Source organism: Durio zibethinus, chromosome 17, assembly GCF_047325235.1.
Source record: "Durio zibethinus cultivar Kanyao isolate XHJ-2024 chromosome 17, ASM4732523v1, whole genome shotgun sequence".
NCBI lineage: Eukaryota > Viridiplantae > Streptophyta > Magnoliopsida > Malvales > Malvaceae > Durio > Durio zibethinus.
In genome coordinates, this window is record NC_143178.1 from 7,621,968 (window position 1) to 7,642,664 (window position 20,697).

Here is a 20,697-nt window from a genome sequence, read left to right on the forward strand (position 1 = left end):
AACTTTTAATTTCAATTATTAAGGTTCAAATCTTAATAATCTTAAATATCATAAACAAACATTAATTGGTTTTGTACTGCCACCTTTATGTACAAAAGGGCACATAATTTTCTAGTTGCTTACCCCTAACACTGAGTTCTCTTGCTTGGAGGACGAGTGGCAGCATCAGCAGCTTCGATTTTTGATTTAATGATTTCGATTTCTGTGGGTAAGGGTTTGGGTAGGCTTTCTGTTTAGAGGCTGGTTATTGAAGCTGTGTGCTTATTTTCTGCCAAATTCGGCTTTTGATTTTTTCTTTCGCTTGCTTTGCTTGTAGATTGAGGTTGTGTGTTGGGTGGAAAATGCCTAAGGTAGGTTTTCTAATTGCCTCTGTATTTGTTTCTCTGGTTTGCACGGCTCAAATCTGCATCTGAATTAGTGCTGCCGTATAGGAGAATTGGATCCCTTCTCTTGATTGCTGTCCCGAATCCTTTATAGGGATTCATGTTTAACCAATTTAAAAAAAAAAAATCATTTCCACAAAATATGTGATTATGATTTTATTCCTCCATGAATTGATTCTATGCATGAATTATGCTCGAACTGAATCATTAAGAATTATGTTCCAACAAATTTGGGACTGAATCACCGATTTCTTTTTTTTACAACGCGTTTTTTTATTCTTGATTTCTTTTTTTATTTTTTTATTTTTTTAAAATAATAATAATAATAATTAATTAATTAATTAAATCAAATTAAAATGAAAAATTTTCCATTGAGTTTGAAGCTTTTTTTTTATGTTAAAAAATTTTTTGAACAAAATGAGATATCTATAATTATGATTGATATTAGATGAAAATAATGCTATGGTTTTAAACTGTTGAATTTGTCATGTTTTTCCTCTAGCAAAATGAAAAAAGAAAGGTTCACCATGTTTTCTAATACTAATGCCAAAATTTGATCACTTCCAAGTTTCCTTGTCCCTTTTAGCCCTGAATATAGTATATCAAGTTAAATAAAAACTGCCTTACATGTCCCCTCGGTTGAGCTTAAGTGTGCTTTGCCCAATGCCATTTTTTCCGTTTTCTTCCAGTTTAGTGTTATAGAGTCTTGGTCCCGCAATTTTGGAAATTTTGAACTTGGATTTTGAGCCCTTTTTTCTTTGAGTCTAATAGGTAACCCAAGCCCTTGTGTGTTGGATATCAGCGACAGGAGTACCAATATTTTCTAAGTAATAACCATATTTTCAATGATTTTGTTTCTACATGTATGCAGTAATAACTAAAAGTGTAAATGATATATTAGTATTTGTAAGTTACTCGAATTTGATTCAAATAAAATTTGAATTTCATTCTATTATTATCGAGTCAAGCTCGAGCTCAAGTAGCTCGACTTACTGATCGAGCCGAGTTCGAGTATTTTTATATCTGATTTGAGAAGCTCGTAAGCCTAATTAAGCTTTGATATTTAAATATATTTTTATTATTTTAATTACTAAAATATTTCAAACTCGAGTTCAAGCTCGAGCATAAATAATCAAACTTTTTTCGAATATATGAATCGAGCTTATTTTTACATATTAATTGAGCATAATCGAGTGAGTTGGAGTAATTTGATTTCTATCTCGAGTCGAGCTCGAGTTAAAAAAATAAAATTTGATTGAGTTCGAATCAAATTTCGAGCCTCGAATTTCAAATCGAGCTTGAATTTAATACTATATCGATTTGAACTCGATCGATTACACCCCTAATAATAATCATATTTTATGTTGTTAGATAACTTAGATGATTCCAATCTTCATTTATCAAGGTCGATTATAGTTTAATCTTTTTCTTTATTTATTACTAGTTTTTGACACGTGTGTCACTCTAAAAATTTATTTCAATAAATAATTTTTTTATACTATGATAACAATAATAAGAAATATTAATAATTTAATTTTGATTTTGGTATAATATATGTAAAATTTGATAATTTTTTATATAATTTTGATTTTGATAATTTTTAATAAAATTTTAATAACTTTTAATACAATTTTGGTAACTTTCGATATTAGTTTAGTAACTTATAATATAATTTTCGTAACCATTGATAAAATTTTGGTAACCTTTTGATATAATTTTAGTAATTAACTTTTTGGTAATTTATGATTTTTTTTAGTAACCATTGATAAAATTTTTATCATCATATATTTAATAAGGGATTCTTATAGGATGTACGAATTCAATTTTAGTATAAAATAAATTTTTTTTATGTAATAACATTATTATTTCATTCAAATTTAGAATTTTTTTAACTAAATTTTTTATTGAATCGGTTTCTTTATAAGTTTATCCTAGTCTCCTAAGATGAATTTTCTAGTTTCATTTTCGTTAGTGGTTAAGGTTCAATTTATGGCAACTTTAAATATAAAAAAATTATCAATTATTAATAATTAAATTATCATTAATTTATTATTATGTTATTAACGATTTACCATCAAGCTATCAATGATTTATTGCTAAATTATCAATGATTTACTACTAAATTGATATTGATTTGCTACTAATTTACAAATGATTTACTACTAAATTGTTGATGATTTACTACTAAGTTACTCATAATTTGTTATAAAGTTATAATTAATTTACTATTAATTTATCAATGATTTATGACAAACTTATCAATAATTAACTAATCTATTACTAAATTATCATTGATTTACAATTAAATTATTATTGATTTACTACTAAGTTATCAATAATTTACATTTAAATTATCAATGATTTATTATTATGTTATTATATATTTACTATTATATTATCATTGATTTACTACTTAATTTTTTATTATTTACTACAAAACTATTGCAAATTTATTACTAAATTAACTATGATTTATTATGAAGTTATCACTAATTTATATTAAATTAATTATAATTTACTATTAAGTTATTGATGATTAACTATTACTAAGTTATATTGATTTACTTTTAAATTTTCAATGATTAACTACTAAAATATCATTCATTTTACTACTAAGTTATTTATGATTTACTATTAATTTTATCAATAAATTATTATTAAATTAAAACTAATTTACTATTAAATTATCACTAATTTACTATTAAATTATCAATGATTAACTACAAAGTTATCACCTGTTATTTATTAATCTATCATTAATTTACTAATATATCTTTATTCATTTATAATTATGAAATATGAAATTTAAAAGGTCTACTAATAATATATGAGACAATTTTCTTTTTATATGATAACATTATTGTTTTATTTAAATTTAAAATTTTTTCACTAATTTTTTTATTGAATAGGTTCTTAATATGTTTATCATAGCCTTCAAAATGAAAATTTTGGCTTCGTTTATGCTAATAATCAGGGTTCAGACAATTTCAAATATAAAAAAATTATCAATGACTAACAATTACATTATTAGTTATTTACTATTAAGTTATTAATGATTTACTACTACATTATCAATAATTTATTTTTAATTTATGAATGATTTGTCATTAAATTATGAGTGATTTATCATTAAGTTATTAATTATTTCTATTAAATTATTGGTAATTTACCACTAAGTTATTGATGATTTATTATAAATTTATAATTGATTTACTATAATTTACCAATAATTAACTAAAAAGTTATCAATGATTAACTAATTTATTACTAAATTATCAATGTAATTTACTATTATATTATCATTGATTTATTACTAAATTATTAATTTACTACTAAATTATTAATGATTTACTGTTATATTTTATATAGTTACTATTATGTTATTATTGATTTACTATTTAATTTTTGATTATTTACCAGAAAATTATCATGAATTTACCACTATATTATCTATGATTTATATTAAATTATGCATGATTTATATTAAATTATGCATGATTTATTATTAAGTTATCATTGATTAACTAATATGTAATCGATAATTTACTATTAAGTTATATTAATTTATTGTTAATTTTCAATGATTAATTATTAAATTATCAATTATTTACTACTAATTTATTATTGACTTACTACTAAGTTATTTATGATTTAGTACTATCAATTAATTACTATTAAACTGAAACTGATTTATTATTAAATTATTACTTATTTACTATTAAGTTATCATTAATTATTACTAAGTTATTAATAATTAACTTATCACTTACTTTTTGTTAAGTTATCCTTGATTTAGTACTATATTATCATATATTTACAACCATATTATAATTGATTTATCATTAAGGTATTATAAATATATTATTATATATTATTACTAATTTACTAAAAAGTTATCAATTATTTACTACTAAATTATTATTCATTTACTATTAAGTTATCACTAATTTAATATTAAATTATCGATGATTACTACTAAGTTATACTAATTACATTTAAATTTTTAATGATTAATTACTAAGTTATTAATTATGTACTAATATGTTATCCCTTATTTGTGTATATCCAAAAATAAAGTAACTACAATGTATACTAGTTGGTGTAATTTGTAAGGTAAAGAAAGAAAGAAAAAGTTTAAGTTTAAATGACATGAAAAACATAAATAAATACTCTTAAATTACTATCGGTAGTTTAACACATAATAATAAGCTTAAATCATAACTTGTTATATAATGCAAGTATTAAAACTAAATTAAATAAATATATACAATTATATTAAGTTAATATTTCTAAATTTTTTAGTTCATGGTAAAATAATATATATTAAGATAAGTTTTATTAATAATTTAATTGAATTATTAGTGTCTATATATATATTCATACTTGTTAGCGAAATACAATGCATATAAAAAATTAAAAATTTTAAAATGTTATGTCATCAATGGAAATAATAAATTTTGTCATATATTTCTATTTTTAAATATACAATTTTAGGTAAAAATTTTGTTATATATACGATAAAAGTAATGAGAATTGATTTACTAAATAAAATTTATAAAAATTAAATAGAAAACAATTTTAAAATATTAAATTCATAATAATTATTTTCGTATTTTCAATAAAAAAAAAGTTTTTCTATTGAATAAAAAATAATATATTTTTAATTATTGATTCATTTTTATTACCATCATTCAAAATAACTTTTTTGATATTTCGATGCCAATCAATTTTTCTATTCAGAAAGAGAAAAGAATATTTCACATTCTCCATAAAAAAATTCTTCTACTATACAAAAAGATAGTATATTTTTAATTGTTGCTTCATTCTTATTATCTTCATTCAAATTGACCTTTTTGATATTTTGATGCCAATTAACTTCTTTTATTAGGAAAGGGTGAAGAATATTATAATGAATCATAACATTCCAAATACTGTTTAATTTTATGTTATCTTTATAAATTAGTTTGAACTATGATATGATCCCTTTCAAATGAAATATTTGAATTGTTTCCCTTAACCCATATAATAACAGCTTGATTAACAAATAAACAATTATAAACTCGTTGATCTAGATTAACATTTTTACAATATGAATTTAAAAAATTCTCAAAAAAGAAAAATCTTTTAATCTCTGCAAACTTGGGTATAAGGATTTTCTTCTAAAATTATCATTAGTATATCTCCATCACTTTTGTACTTAAATTTTTATTATGTTGTATTCTTGTTTTATTTTGAAATTTATTATCGATATCATAAAAGTATAGCTAAATTAACATGAATTAACCAATTCAAACTTGAAATAATTCAAAACTCAAATTGAGTATAAATAAATTTTTTACTCATTTTAAATTTTAATTTAATTAAAAATAATATAATGGACACAATTATAAAAATGAACTAACTTGACTTTATTTCAATTGATTTTAAGAAGCAATAACTTAATAGTTATTTAAAATAAAAAGTAATTGAACATAATCGAAATTCTAATTGAAATAATAACTCAATCAAAATTCAATATTAGTTATTCATCTTCTGTAACAATTTAAAAGTTCTTTATTTAAGTTTTTTTCCTTTCATCTTTAATATTTTATTTTTAATATCTCTGTGATTGAATTAATTAATAAATTTTAAAAGTATATCTAAAGTGAAATTACAATTATAAGTAATCGAGTATAGTTATTTTTTTATTTGAATTTATGACAATTTAAATCCATCTTTTTAAATAAAAGAGAAGCTTGTACCAATTATTAAGTCAAATTTACTCCGCTGTATAAATGAATAATTGAGTACATTGTGAATAAAAGTAAATGATAAAACTTGACTCAACCTAATTGATTGCTCATCTTAAGTCTAAAATTCAACTCAAAATTATAAAAAATCAAAATTTAAAATGATTAAAATACTAAATACACAATTAAATAAAAATTTTTCAAATGAATTTTGCTAATAAATACCTTTAAATCACTTTTAAGTTTAGTTAAATTATAAATTATAATAACTTTTTATTTTAGATGTAAAGTAATAATTAATTTGACAAATTCCAATTCTTTTAAACAAATATTACCTAATATGATAATCTTAAAAATTTTAATACAACAATGAACATCCTTAAACTGCTATAAAAGAGAAAATGAATTAGTATATAATATTTCTCCTAATAAAAGAGTTTCATATTAATTTTAAAGAAAGTTGAAATCAATATATTTGTATATTTTCCATTGAAATATTATTTATCATTAACCTTTTTTGTCCTATGAAAAAGATAGACTTATGTATAACTAATCAATTTTTTATCTTATTTTTCTGTTTAGAATAATATTTCATTAGTGCTTTTATCAATTAAATATAGTTATACGATCTATCCATTAAAAGCTTAATTTTTTATTTAAAAAATTTTATTATACATAAATTTTTATTATATAAAAATATTAAAATGCATAATTTTAAAAAATAAAATAAAATAAAATTCTAATTTTGGTACTTATCATGTTTTTTTAAGAAAATTCCAATTCTAAAAATAACAAACTTGTTATATAAAACCTATATAATTTATGATAATTTCATTTTTAGTTTTAATAAAATTTGAATGAATGTAATTTTGGGGTAAACACATTTAAAAGATAGTTCCAATAAATTCTATCACACCTTTAAAGAAATCATAAAAAATAATTAATTTTATTCCATTTGATAATTTTTTACTTAGAATAATTCATATTGGGTCATTCAATCAATTAGTTGATAAAAAAATAAATAATTTAATACAATTGAGAAATATTAAATAATATTGAAATATAAATGAATCATATAGGCATATTAAGATAAAAGTTAAGAGAAAATTCAATTAATTATTGTTTCAATCAATGTGAATAATTTTTATGATAATTTGATAGTACTCTAAATCATCTAATTTTACAGGTAAAAAATCTAATTAAAGTGTTTAATGAATCATATAATAATAATTGTTGGTGGAGGGGATGTAATTGATTTACATTTGATTTAATATTAGTTTTTGTTCATGAAAATAATAATTATAAAATTCTAGAGAAAAAATACAAAAAAAAAATAATTATAGAAGTTAGACTAAACAGTAATAATGATATATTAAAAAATTATTTCAAGGGACTAAAAAGATTAATTATGTCATCAATAATTAAATAATCAACTTATAAAATATATAAATAATAAAATTATTAACATACGTATTTATGTAATATATTAAAACCAAAAATTGAAAGAGAATAAATAAAAAAATGCTTCAATGAATTAATTATGATTATTTTTAATAAATTTATTTATTGGCACAAACTACATATACAATTATTTTTACAACAACTAAATAACAAACTTCATGTAATTGTTTTATTCCTATGCACATTAAGCTTTGATCTCATTTTAGTTGTATTTTTATTTGATGTGAAAAAGCATTTTACTTATAAACAAAGAGTCTAATAATAAAAAATCATTTAAATTAAAATTTATAAAAAAATTACTTCAATCACTTTTAACATTTTTGAAATTAAAATTTTATTAAAGATATTTTAGTTAATAATTTTTAACATTTTTTGTCTAATTATAAAAAAAGTCTAAAATAAAAAAATTATTTAAATTAAAATTTATAAAAACATTTACTAAGTATATTTTAATCAATCACTTTTAATATTTTTAAAATTAAAAATTTAAAATTTTAAGTAATTTAATTTTATATAAATTTTATTTTTAATTTTATTTGATCTAAATTAAATTCAAATAAATTAATAAAAATATATATTTAAAAATAAATTTATTAATTTAAAATTTTATAAAAATATTTAAATGGATCAATATTAATATTTTTTAAATTCATAATATTATAGATAGGCGGTAAGTTTAGCACTCACAGTGAACAAAATGAAAATAGTAGTAAATGGTTTTTTTAGGCTGACATAGGATTCCAAGTTCAACACGTATCAAGTTGCCTGATCCTATAGATCCCGGAAATCCACTCAAGACCTCAGTAGATCCTGCGTGTATAACTCATTCAAATATTGAAATGACAATGCCAGATGTGAAGCCGTAAAACATTTTTCTCTCCAAAAGAGTTATCAACTGCCGCCGTTGTTACTTGCATCTTTTCCTCAATAATTGCACGGTGTTTCGGATAAAAAAAAAAATGCACGGTATTCCGAGTTCAAATGGGGAGAAAGAGACAGCCGAGAGGCAGGCCAAAATACATGTGCGAACCTATTCCTGGCTGTCAACAGCTTTGCAATGACATTCTTGCTGATAAAACCCACCTATTAAAATTTCTAGTTTTTTCATTGCAGTTGCTAGAAACAGTAGTACTATTACTTTTTTCTTAGTAGAATGAAGTCAGCAATCTGATCCTAAGATAGAATCATGAGGTATTTTAGACAATCCTTGTTTTAAAATTATCTTGATGTCTGTTAGATAAGGCTTTCTAAGAATGCTAAAAGATGGCAATGGCATCTTATTTAAAAGTGATTCTAGGCTCAATTGCCTTTGCAATCTTCTGGGTACTGGCAGTTTTCCCTGCTGTTCCAGTTCTACCTATTGGGAGGACTGCAGGGGCCCTCTTAGGAGGTATGCTGATGGTCATTTTTCAAGTTTTAACTGTTGATCAAGCATATGAAGCAATCGATCTTTCAATCCTTGGCCTTCTTTTCGGTACAATGGTTGTCAGTGGATATCTTGAAACAGCAGATGCGTTTAAGTACTTGGGTAAGTTGCTCACATGGAAGAGTAAAGGCGCAAAGGACTTAATTTGCAGAATCTGCTTAATTTCTGCCATTTCAAGTGCTTTGTTCACCAACGACACATCTTGTATGGTTTTGACCGAATTTGTGTTGAAAATTGCAAGGCAAAATAATCTTCCACCTCAACCTTTCCTACTTGCCCTTTCCTCAAGTGCTAATATTGGATCTACAGCAACTCCGATCGGTAACCCCCAGAATTTGGTTATAGCCACCGAGAGTGCAATTTCTTTTGGGGAATTCTTAACAGGAATTCTCCCTGCGACTATACTAGGAGTTGCTGTCAATGCTTTATTACTTATATGCATGTATTGGAATTTGTTATCTGTCAAGAAAGATGCAGAAGATTCAGCTGCGGAATTTGTTACGGGGGATAGTGTCAGTTCTTACCATTTTTCACCAGCCACAATGTCACATTTGGCATCATCTACCTCTGAAGGACGACTCCCTGGATTGGAAATTAGAGGCGGTGTAAATTCAAACCAGAGTGAGGCTGAGATTCACTGGTCCTACAGGAATCCAACTTGTTCAGAAAGATGGAAAAGGAAGCTGTGGAAATCCTGTGTTTATCTAGTTGTCGTAGGAATGTTAATCTCTTTGCTTATGGGTTTTAATATGTCAGGGACTGCAATTACTGCTGCCCTTTCTCTCATGATTCTCGATTTTAAGGATGCTGTGCCATGCCTGGAGAAGGTAAAATCAGCAACTATGACTCTTTTGTATTGTTCCCTCATTTAGATTCAAATTGATTAGATTACTGCTTAGATCTGTGGAAGTGTCAATAACTTGTTGGGGATTTCATTTCTCTGGTTTTAACAGGTATCTCACTGTCTTCTAATTTTCTTCTGCGGGATGTTTATCACAGTCCAAGGGTTTAATAAAACTGGAATCCCAAGCGCTCTATGGGAGCTAATGGAACCCTATGCAAAGATTGATCAAGTCAGTGGAATAGCAGTTCTTGCACTTGTCATTCTTGTCCTGTCAAATTTGGTTTCAAATGTGCCGACTGGTATGTTGATTTTTCTCTTCTATCTGCTCTATTGTCTTCTTGATGAGAGTGGCTTTCAAACCTGGTTGAGAAATCTAGCTCATTTAAAGTTAATTCTTTGGGACACTTGGTTGGAAGCAAATGTGACTGTTGAGCATTAGAAATAAATGAATATTAAAAAATATATAATATTAGTGATGTGCCTCTCACAATTTATTTTAGGTATCAAGGATTCTTTGGTTCTTGGAGCTGAGATTGGTTTTGTTTTGTTTTTACAGAATGGCTTATGCCTCAGGATGTTGCTGAATGAAAAGATAAAACATAAATAGATCCTAGTCATATGAACAAATGAATAACATAAAATGTAATTCTAGTCTGACAATAAGAACAAATTTGCTGATCATACAGTTGATATGTGTTATGAAAATGTAGAGTTGAACAACAATTTCTAAAGAGAACTAAGCTGTATGTTTTGAGAGCTTTTAAGAACTTCAACTTGACAATTAGGTAAAATATAGAACTTGGCAGAATTCATCTGATGTAACTAAAAGTTAGTATCCTCACCATATCTGTTAAAAACAGCCCCATCCCTTCAAATATTGCATTTTTTATAAGTCCTGAAACATTTTAACTGCCCTTTTGACATACCTGCTGTTTGGGCCATTCACTTCTCAAATTTAGCAAAAGAAATGAATAGGAACAAATTTTGTTATAGAATTATGAAACTCTTTACTTTAATTTTAAGAAATTGACAAGCTTTAATCTTGCCAAATCTGTGTGGTTCAAGTCATGTGCAATGCCAATACTCAAGTCAAGTAAAGAAGATCAATGAACAAAACAAAATTTCCCTCTTAGAATTGTGGATCTTTTACTTTCATTTAATGAAATTAACAAGCTTCACCTTGGTAAGAATCTCTTTTGCAGTTCTTAGAAGATTCAACTACAGCTGAAGTAATGGAAATTTAGTACAATGACTGATTGGACAATTTTTTGGTTGTACATCTTTCAAACATATACCAAACTTTAGTGATTCTTTGTTAAACTGGTAATTAAAGAAATAAACAGATAAGTTGACTCGGAACTATGTCAAGCTCTCAATGCATATTTTCAATCTTTCCCTTCGTCAAAAAAGCAGCAAGTGCAGATAATTGCAACTAAATATTAAACTAATGTACTTTAGCTTCATCTCTATCTTAGTTTCCAAAACTTCAAAGATTAGAAACCTATCCAAAGAGCCTTTTCAACATCAACAACAACACACTAAGCCTTATATCTCATACTCTGGGGTCAGCTGTATGAAAAATCAAATAAGAGAATGAAGTTAGGTTGTAATTTGAATCTTCTGACACCACTCATTTCTATCAACAACCACCTTTTCTCCAAATAGCCTTTTCACTGTTGCAAATGTTATACATTTGTAGATGCAAGCCAGTTATGGAACTTTCATTCCTAGACTACATGCTTGAAATTTTGGGGAAGTATTGAACTTCTGCTTCAGTGTCCATTTGGATCAGGCCCCTACTACAAGACAGGATGCCTTTGTTAATCAGTCAATTAGTTAATTTATAGATTCTCAGTTGCCAATGGACTTAAACCTCTTGCATAGCATGATAGCATCTCTGACTGAAATTCTCTCATGTTTGTGTTGGGTGTGAGTATGACATCTATAGTGGAAGCCTACTGGTCTTACTTCTTTAACTTATGATGAAGCTTTTGTTTGTTTTGAATCATTATTAGCTGTCATATTTTAAAACCATGCAAATATGAGGTATTGTGTAGCTTAATACCAAACATGTTATCCTCGTCTCAGTTCTGTTGCTTGGGGCAAGGATGGCAACATCAGCAGCATTGATTTCAACAGCCTCTGAGAAGAAGGCATGGCTCATTTTAGCCTGGGTCAGTACTGTGGCTGGGAACCTCTCATTATTGGGATCTGCTGCCAACTTGATAGTGTGTGAGCAGGCCTACCGGGTTCCGAATCTGGGGTACACTTTAACCTTTTGGAACCATCTAAAATTTGGAGTCCCCTCCACTCTTTTAGTCACTGCAATTGGCTTGATTCTAATAAAACCATAGCAAACATGTCTTAATCACAGAGCGTTTCAGGGTATGATTATTCTTTATTGAATCATAACAGAACATATGCTACATTTCTAGTTATATGGTTCTCCTTGAATCAATGATGTTTTCGGCCAAGCCTTAAATCAAGTGATTGGATGACAAATTTTTGTGGTTGGCTTGGGAAATTCCTGCTTGACTATCGCCTGATCTTTGTGGCTGTCCAACTTATCTGGACTTCGGCTGGGCCTGGCTGCAATGGCACCCAAGAAGTAACCAGACATTTGAGGAAGCTGGGGGTTGGTTATAAGGGGGTAAAGACAAAAGATTTGTGGTTTTTTCACCCACTCTATTATCTCTTTTGACCTTTTCAAAGTTTGACATCTCTACTATCTTTCCATGCATATGTAAGATATTTAAAATAAAATTCAATTAATATTTAAAATAAATTTTATAATTAGATACTTAATTTTCAATTTTATAACATAAATTATCTAATATTACACGGTTTACAAAATCGACATATATTTTCGAGCTACAAAAAACTGTCAAACCAACATGAAATGCTAATGAGGCGACGATTACATGACCGCGGATCTTACTACATGACCGTGGGTGCGTCATCATATCTTTATTGCGAAATGCGTAAATCTCATTTTCTGGATGTAAAATTGTTAGTTGGAGGCACGTTATATAAGTAGGATGTTTATGAACAATAATTAGGAAAAAAAATTTGAAAAAAAAAATCTTTTCTTTGATAAAATTAATAAATTCATCAACAAATTTTTTTTATATATATAAGAAATCTCCAAATATCCCAATGAATTTTGGGATGGATCAGAAGAAAAGATTACAAAATAAAGCAAGCACGCACTGTTGTCTCCCACAACAAATGCTGACAGTTGCTCCAGATGAAGTGAATCTTTACAGAAACCAAAATCCCTCCATCGCCTGCTAAAAATAAAACATGAACAAATAAGGCAGATTTACTTGGGAAAACACTTAGAAACATTATGAAACTTGTTATTACCTTTTTCAACCAGTATGAACTGACACCTTCGGAAAACTTTAAGCTATTTTTGAAGGAACTAGAACTGGACCAACTAGTAGAGTTAGGGACTCAAGAGGATATCCACCACTTCCTACCAGTTTTTCTTTATCACCGGATACGGTTCAACTGAGAAAATGGCTCAGGGTTCACTTTTGGAGCAGGTTTAGCCACTTCTGGGACCCCAAAAACATTCCAGAATCTTAGTGTCTCATCGCCTGCAGCTGATGCCACTGTGCAACCATCTGGGCTTTGAGCCATGTAAAGTACTCTAGATGTATGACCAGTTAGCTCTGCCATCTTAACCATTGATGGATACTTCCAAAGAATTAATTGATTCTGAGTAAATCCGTGAGAGCTCAGAAGCTCCCTCTCATTTTTGTTCCACAGCAAAGCGCAAACCTGTGAGCCAGTATCAACTGAATTCAAGCATGCACCTGTATGTGTGTTCCAAAACTTTATGGTTCGATCACCTCCACCACCACCAGAGGCCAGCAAATTGCTCTGGAAAGGGCACCAGGCAAGGGCTTTGACAGCAGAAGTATGATCCTCCAACCTGTGTAGCCATTGTGTTGGTGAATTTGAAGATGCCATGGACCTGTCCCATATATGAACAAGATTATCATTGCCTCCACTGGCTAGTTGTTGTCCAGAAGCTGACCATTTTAGCCCACAAACCTCTTGCTCGTGTCCTCTGTAGGTTTCAACAACATGGAGTCTAATCCTTACATCATTGTTAACTATCTGACCATCCATTCCTCCTGTTGTAAGAATGTGATTGTTCCATGCCATCGAACCTACTCTTGATCTGTGACAACCTCTCAGAGTACGCAACTGCCGCAACGAAGGTAAAAAATTGAGTCAGAATAAATGATGGAAGATTGAAAAGAAGAAGCTGCAAATATTTTAGAGATGTCTATAACAACAAACCTGTCGGTTGGAAGCAGAATCCCATAGTTGTACTTCAGAATTGTTCAAGCCAATGGCGATATGCCGACCACCGGGAGCCCAACTCACACTTGTTACTGGGCCATTTTCATCATCAACAGTAACAAGTTCTGAGGTAGAACTATCTGAAGCATCCCACAAATACACAGTGTTTCCAAGTGCTATTGCTAGAACATTGCTGCTGCCCCAATCCAATAAATTCAGGTAGAAGTCGTCCACAAGGTCAGGAGCATCCAATGTTCTCTCAGAGCTCTGAAGAATCAAATGATAATCACATGTAAGTGTCCGTGGAACAAAAATTTTTATGAACTAGTCAAATTAAGCATAGCATGCTCTACTTACCTGGGGTATGTGTCTTCGGGGCATTGTGGATTTGGCAGGGTGAACAGAAGAAGTTGAATGCTCAGAAGGGAAGAGTTCAACAGGTGTTGGTGGCTTGTTCTTGAAAGCCAAGATTCGGGTCCTATTCATGTTCAAGGTCTCAGCCAGCTGCTTCCTGTAGGCCTCCCTGGCTGGTGAGCACACCGTCTGGTTCTCTTTGATCTTCCTCCCTTCGGTCAGCATGTAATGCGCATAGTCAAAGTCCATTGCTGAACGGTTTGGTATGAATCTGTCCATCTGCCAGTACCAATAAAGCATTCAATTTGAGTGTCATTGCAAAGTCTAATTTATCAAGCCATAAATAAAAAGCCTTCATTTAATCAAAGCTGTTTCCTAAAATCAATTCAAGACCAAGATTGATTACTGGAATCCCTTTGTCAAATTGAAAAACCATAACTCTAGAACAAGAAAACCCAGATTTTGCAATAATTAAAATTAGATAAAATACTAAGTAATAAGTTGAAATACTTACATTTTCTTTAGAATTCCTTCTCTGGAGAAGCTGTTCCTGAAGTGGGCATCTAGATTGCCCCTTCGAGTTTGAAAAAGAATTCAATGATCCTGCATCCATAGGTCAATGTATCCAAAAAAACGAAACAAATATGATAAAGAGAAATAAAAAGCAATGAACAAAAAAAAAGATCCTGCAAGAAATAGTTAAGTAAAATCCAAAAAATTATATATATGCCAACCCAGGACCTGCAAAATTCAAATCAAAAGTAAAAAATGATAAACAAAAATAAAATCAAATGAAAAAGAAAACGTTAGAGACAGAAAAACTAGAGAAATGCGAAAAGAAAGAAGCGTTGTTGTAGATGTTAGAGCGAGAGTTGATCGAAGTTGACTGGACGAATCGACGAGTTTATATAACGATGCCGTTGATAGGAAGATAAGCAGAGTAATTCGGATTTGATGTACTCTTTTAATCTTCGTTAAGGAATATCTAGGTTTATGGAAAGCCGCAACGGCAACTTTTTTTGGTAAAGAGCCGTTGTAAATTAGGTTTACGAAAATATCCCCAGGGTTTCCCCTTAGTTGTCATCCTCGGTTGTGAATTCAATGGACGGGTAAGAGTTGGTGGGCCTTGCTCCTGCTGCCGCTTGGGCTTGCCAATTGGGTTTAGCATTAGTCATGAACGCTCGCCTAACGATTTTATTTATCTGTAAGTTTTCGTTGCAAGTTTTTTCCAGTAAGGGGGTATATAGATAAGGAATTTATGTCATATCATTTTTTATATATACAAAATACAAGATTATTTATTATGATTTAATGCTTTAACTCTTTTTCAATCAAAGACTTTTAGTAGCAAGTATAACACAGGCGACAATGAAAAATTTTAAGTGCGTTTTTCAGTATGTGCTCAATCTCTCTTTTCTTTTGGGGATTTGTTGTTAACTTAATATTAAACTCACAAGCTCTTCATCAATGTTATGTAAATTTGGAAAGATGGTCAGACTTCCGATCAAAGACTATCGAGACATCCAACGAAGGGTTTTAGTTTGAAATTTTCTGAGTTTTTATTTAGGAAGTTTGGGTTAGAAAAAGGAGGTTGAAGGAAAAGGGAACGAAAGTGGTTTTCGTTTTGCCATATTGCTAGACAAAATCGAAGTAACGTTGATTTGACCCATTTCAATTGCAGCACACGCTACTTGTTCGACGAAATTCCTTAAGGAGAGCTCTCAACAAATTAAAAGTAATTAATTTGTTTTATAATATAGTTTAGAAAAAAAGAAAGACAAAATATAACATATTTAGGATTATATACACGAAGTAAAACTTCAAACTAACAAAAGCACTGAAAATATTATTAAAAATTACGTGCAATCGCACATCTTTGTACAATTGAATTTTAAAAAGTCATGAAAAGTTAAGTAGCTAAAATTTCATAATTGAAAAACAAATAACGTTGGTTGCTTTCAAAGATGATTGTTTATTAAACTAAACATTGTTTCAATTCTTAAAATTTTTTTCTAAATAAAAATAATTATTTAAAAAATTTTATATGAGGGTGATATATAGTTGACATAACATGAAGTATCCCATTTAAATAAATTAGCATTAGATAAAGTAAAATTATTATATTAAAATTTAATGAATAACAACGGATATATGAATACAAATTTATTTATTTTTTAATATAAATTATATAGAAATGTAATTTTTTATTAAATTAAAGTGTTAAATAATATCCTTATAATATAATATATATTAAATAAATAATAAAAAAAATATTTTTTATATATCTTGAGGAGGGTTAGGGCAGAGCACCCCAAACCCAATCCCAAATTGATCAAAATTATTTAAAGAGATAAAATTTAACCGAATTCTTATTAAAAAGATTGTATTGATTGGATCGTGACAAATCGAAACCCACCGAGTATAAATTATTTTGTCATTCCTAAATCTATTGATTATTTTTTTACAAAATTTAATTAATAAATAAAATTTCAAAAAAATTAAAAAAAAAGATCGATGAAGTTATTTAAAGTATTAAATAATATTTTTTAATAAAATACATATATAAATATAAAATTAAATAAATAATTAAATAAATATTTTTTATATATATAGGGCTGAGGCATAACACAAAAAACTTTACTCTTACCAAAGCTAAATATAAAAAAAAAAAAATTAACCCAATTATCCCAAATTAAAAGAAAGTAAACCAATTGGATTAGGCGAATTGAAACCAATCAAATACATACTATATTTCCATCTCTATTTCAGTTAATATTTTTATTGCAAAATTTATCTAATAAAAAATTAAAAGTAAAAAAAATTTAAAAAGAAAAAAAATCAAAAGTTTTAAAAATTAAAGAAAATTTTAAAAAATCCAAGACATGATGAAATACCTTAAATTTGTCTACAACCCAACCTTATTTTCAAAAAAAAAAATCAACCCAATCTTTATTTAAAAAAAAAAAAAAACACACACACACACACACCTATGTTGGATCAATGCAAATCAAAATTAATTGAATCATATTGTTTTATCATTATTACCTTTCAAAACTTTATTTTACAAAAATTATTTAATAAAAAATAAAATTAAAAACTAAATAAAAAGTAAAAAAATAAAAATGATATATTTAATAAAAAATAAGAAACAATAAAAATATATAAAAATAAAAAGTAGAGTTTTGGAGGAAGGGAGAGGCATGTGGACACCTTCTCCTTCCTCCAATTTTTACAAAATTAATTTTATAGATAAATTTAAAACTATCCCTATTAAAAAATAAAAATTTTAAAATACACATGTATCATCATTAATTTAAAAAAAAAAAAACAAAACAAAGATGATGCTCTTTCCACTTAAAAAAAATTCATTAATATGAAATTATTATGATTACATGCTTGATTACAAGTTTACCTAATTACACTCTATTTCACATGAATCATAATCAATATTAATTAAGTACTACCTAACATTCATTTTACAAAAGAATCATATATATATATATATATATATGATCATATTTGGTGTATAAGATGATAGATAAGATAAGATAATAATCGTCTTATATTATATTTGATTTGTATTTAAAGAAAGTGATACGATTATAAAGAGGATTAATCAATCTCTTAGCATAGGATAATTCAATTATTCCAAAGCGAAAATGATTATTTGTAATCCATGAGATTAAACTTATATGTCTTATTATACTTTTAAAATTATAATAATAATTTAAATTGTATAAACTTTGAAAAATGATAACTTTGACCAATAAATAAAATTATCTTATCATAATCTTAGCACAAATCAAATACAAGATAAAATGACATTATTTAATCTAATTTTATTTATAATTTCATCTTATTTTATCCTATTATAATTTTTTCACTAAACACACCCTATATATATTATATTATAATATACATAGACACCTGATAAGGTTTGCTACATGAATACTTAGGTAGAAAATTTTTTAAAATAACACGTATGGTAATTTTTTTAAGGAATAAGATAGTTTCTTTTTAAATAGAGTTTTATAATCGATAGTATTTGACAATAATTTTTTGTTTATTTTTTTTTAAATGTTAGAAATGTTATACCTTATATATATATATATACATATATATATTGATATACATGTGAGGAATCCACTTATATTAGTGTAATTCTTACATTTTTTAGATCTTTAGATCAAAATTATTAAATTTAAAACTATTATTTTGATTCAAATGAGTCATGGATTTAATTTTGACCAAAAAGTAAGGATGTTAATGGGTAGGGTATGGAATGGGTGGAGTATTCTCCATCCTTATTCTCTATTTTTTGGATTATACTCATCCATGTACTTATATGCAACAGGTATTTCAAATTCATCTTTATCATCATTCCGTGAATATTTAATGGATATGTTAATCCTTGTATCTTTAGCTTTTTAAAAAATAAAAAAATTATTTTTTAGCCTTTTTTTTAATTTTTATCTTACATATGCATGTAATTTTTTTATAAATATATTTTTTAAATACAAATATATTAATCTAATTAATCTAAACTAAGATTTATATTATTAAATACAAAATTAATTTATTAAATGTATAAATATGTATAATATAAGTACGGGACAAATGTTATATTAATCGTTTCTATACTCGTACCATCCTTTTAAAAATTTAAAATCATGCCCATCTCTGTTTTTATTCCCAAAATTGAATACCCGCCCTTGTCTTTATTAAGGTAAAAAATTAGGTTTTCTATTGGGTTGACATCCTTATTAAAGGATACAAAAAAGTGTATGAATTACACTTTTATAAAGCCAAAAAAGTTTTACATATTTTTCTAACAATTGATTTTAATATATTCAAGAGATGATAGAGATAAGTAAAAATAGGAAAAAATGGTTTAATCTCATCTATCGGATTTATTGAAATCAATAGTTTAAAAAAAGTTTATATATATGAAAAAAGATCAACTTATATATTGTAAAACTAAAAAAGTTTTATACTTTTTTTAAACTATCGATTTCAATAAATCTAAGAGATAAGATTAAATCATTTTTTCCTATTGATTTCAATATATACATATATATATATATATATATATACATACACACACTCAGTAGTTTTTTTTCAGGTGTTATGCATGTGATTGTTAACTAAATTATAATTCTAATATAATAAAATAATTTAAATATTTTTATAGTAATAAAATTGAAAAAATTAATCATCATACGAAATTAAATTGAAAATATAAATTTAAGTTTAAAAAATAAATATATAAAAAAATTTAATTTAAAGTTCAAACAAAGAATAAATATTTAATCTTTCTCTATTTTGACTTTTTTTTAGAAGTTTTCTTTTAAGTCTTCTGGTGTTAGGTCATCATCTTCATTCAATTTTTATATTTTTTTTCTAGTTTTTTTGGTTATAGAGGATTGTCTTCTGTTATAACCAAATCGAATTTTGTACTTTCCTTCTTTTCTATTTTATGCTTTTTCTTGAGTTTTTTTATTTTTTTGGTAATGGATTTTTATCTTTAATTTTATAAATTTTTTAGGCAATCTATTATTGTTAGACTCGTTTAAACTCTTGCTTTTCATCTATTTGCTATTGAAAATTTAAATTTTTTATTTTGATTTGAAATCAAATTGTTATAAAGTTTTTGTTGCTTGAAATAAAGTAAATATATAATTTCTTTTTCATTGGCTTTTGTTATTAATATGTACTTATTTATGTAATATAAATCATTTTATAGTAAAAAATGCATATTTCGTGAATTTTACTAATTAAAAAAATTAATTTATAAATATATTCTATAAAAAGGATATAAAGTAATAAGAACTAATAATATTTTGGTGTAATAATCAATGATGTTTATTTATATATTTACAAGGGATATTGACTAAAACTACTTTTAATATCGAATATTGATTTCTTAAAAGCTACTAAATATACATAACTTACTAAAATATGATATAATATGAGTTTAAATAACACACTTAATGGTATAACTTATCCTAATCAAATAGTTTTTTTATGTTGTTCTTTAAATATTTAAATACTTTTCTCAATTAACTTTGGTTCAATATTATTATTGTTTGTTAAATAATGAAATATAAGAATTTTAAAATTAATAAGATATGACCTATTTTAGATAAATATAAAAAAATATTCTTATATTTTGAAGGTAAACTA

General features: G+C 26.4%; 2 protein-coding genes across 3 annotated transcripts; one reads left to right on the forward strand and one right to left on the reverse strand.

Moving 5' to 3' along the window:
* Nucleotides 1-8,324: 8,324 nt before the first annotated feature.
* On the forward strand, nt 8,325-12,648 carry LOC111281027 (silicon efflux transporter LSI2-like). Its single transcript, XM_022868586.2, has 3 exons — nt 8,325-9,826; nt 9,953-10,142; nt 11,932-12,648. The coding sequence occupies exons 1-3, from the start codon at nt 8,837-8,839 to the stop codon at nt 12,195-12,197; spliced, it is 1,446 nt and encodes a 481-aa protein (XP_022724321.1). The 5' UTR covers nt 8,325-8,836; the 3' UTR covers nt 12,198-12,648.
* A 298-nt stretch (nt 12,649-12,946) lies between these two features.
* On the reverse strand, nt 12,947-15,564 carry LOC111288027 (cell division cycle 20.2, cofactor of APC complex-like). Of its 2 annotated transcripts, none has more exons than XM_022878777.2 (5): nt 15,029-15,564; nt 14,518-14,793; nt 14,158-14,427; nt 13,210-14,061; nt 12,947-13,130 (listed from the first exon to the last, which is right to left on the reverse strand). In XM_022878777.2, exons 1-4 carry the CDS (start codon nt 15,125-15,127, stop codon nt 13,339-13,341), a joined length of 1,368 nt encoding a protein of 455 aa, XP_022734512.1. In that variant the 5' UTR covers nt 15,128-15,564; the 3' UTR covers nt 12,947-13,130; nt 13,210-13,338. The 2 variants fall into 2 exon arrangements, with proteins under 2 accessions (XP_022734512.1, XP_022734521.1); XM_022878786.2 differs by having other exon boundaries at nt 12,947-13,133.
* Between the last annotated feature and the right edge of the window lie 5,133 nt (nt 15,565-20,697).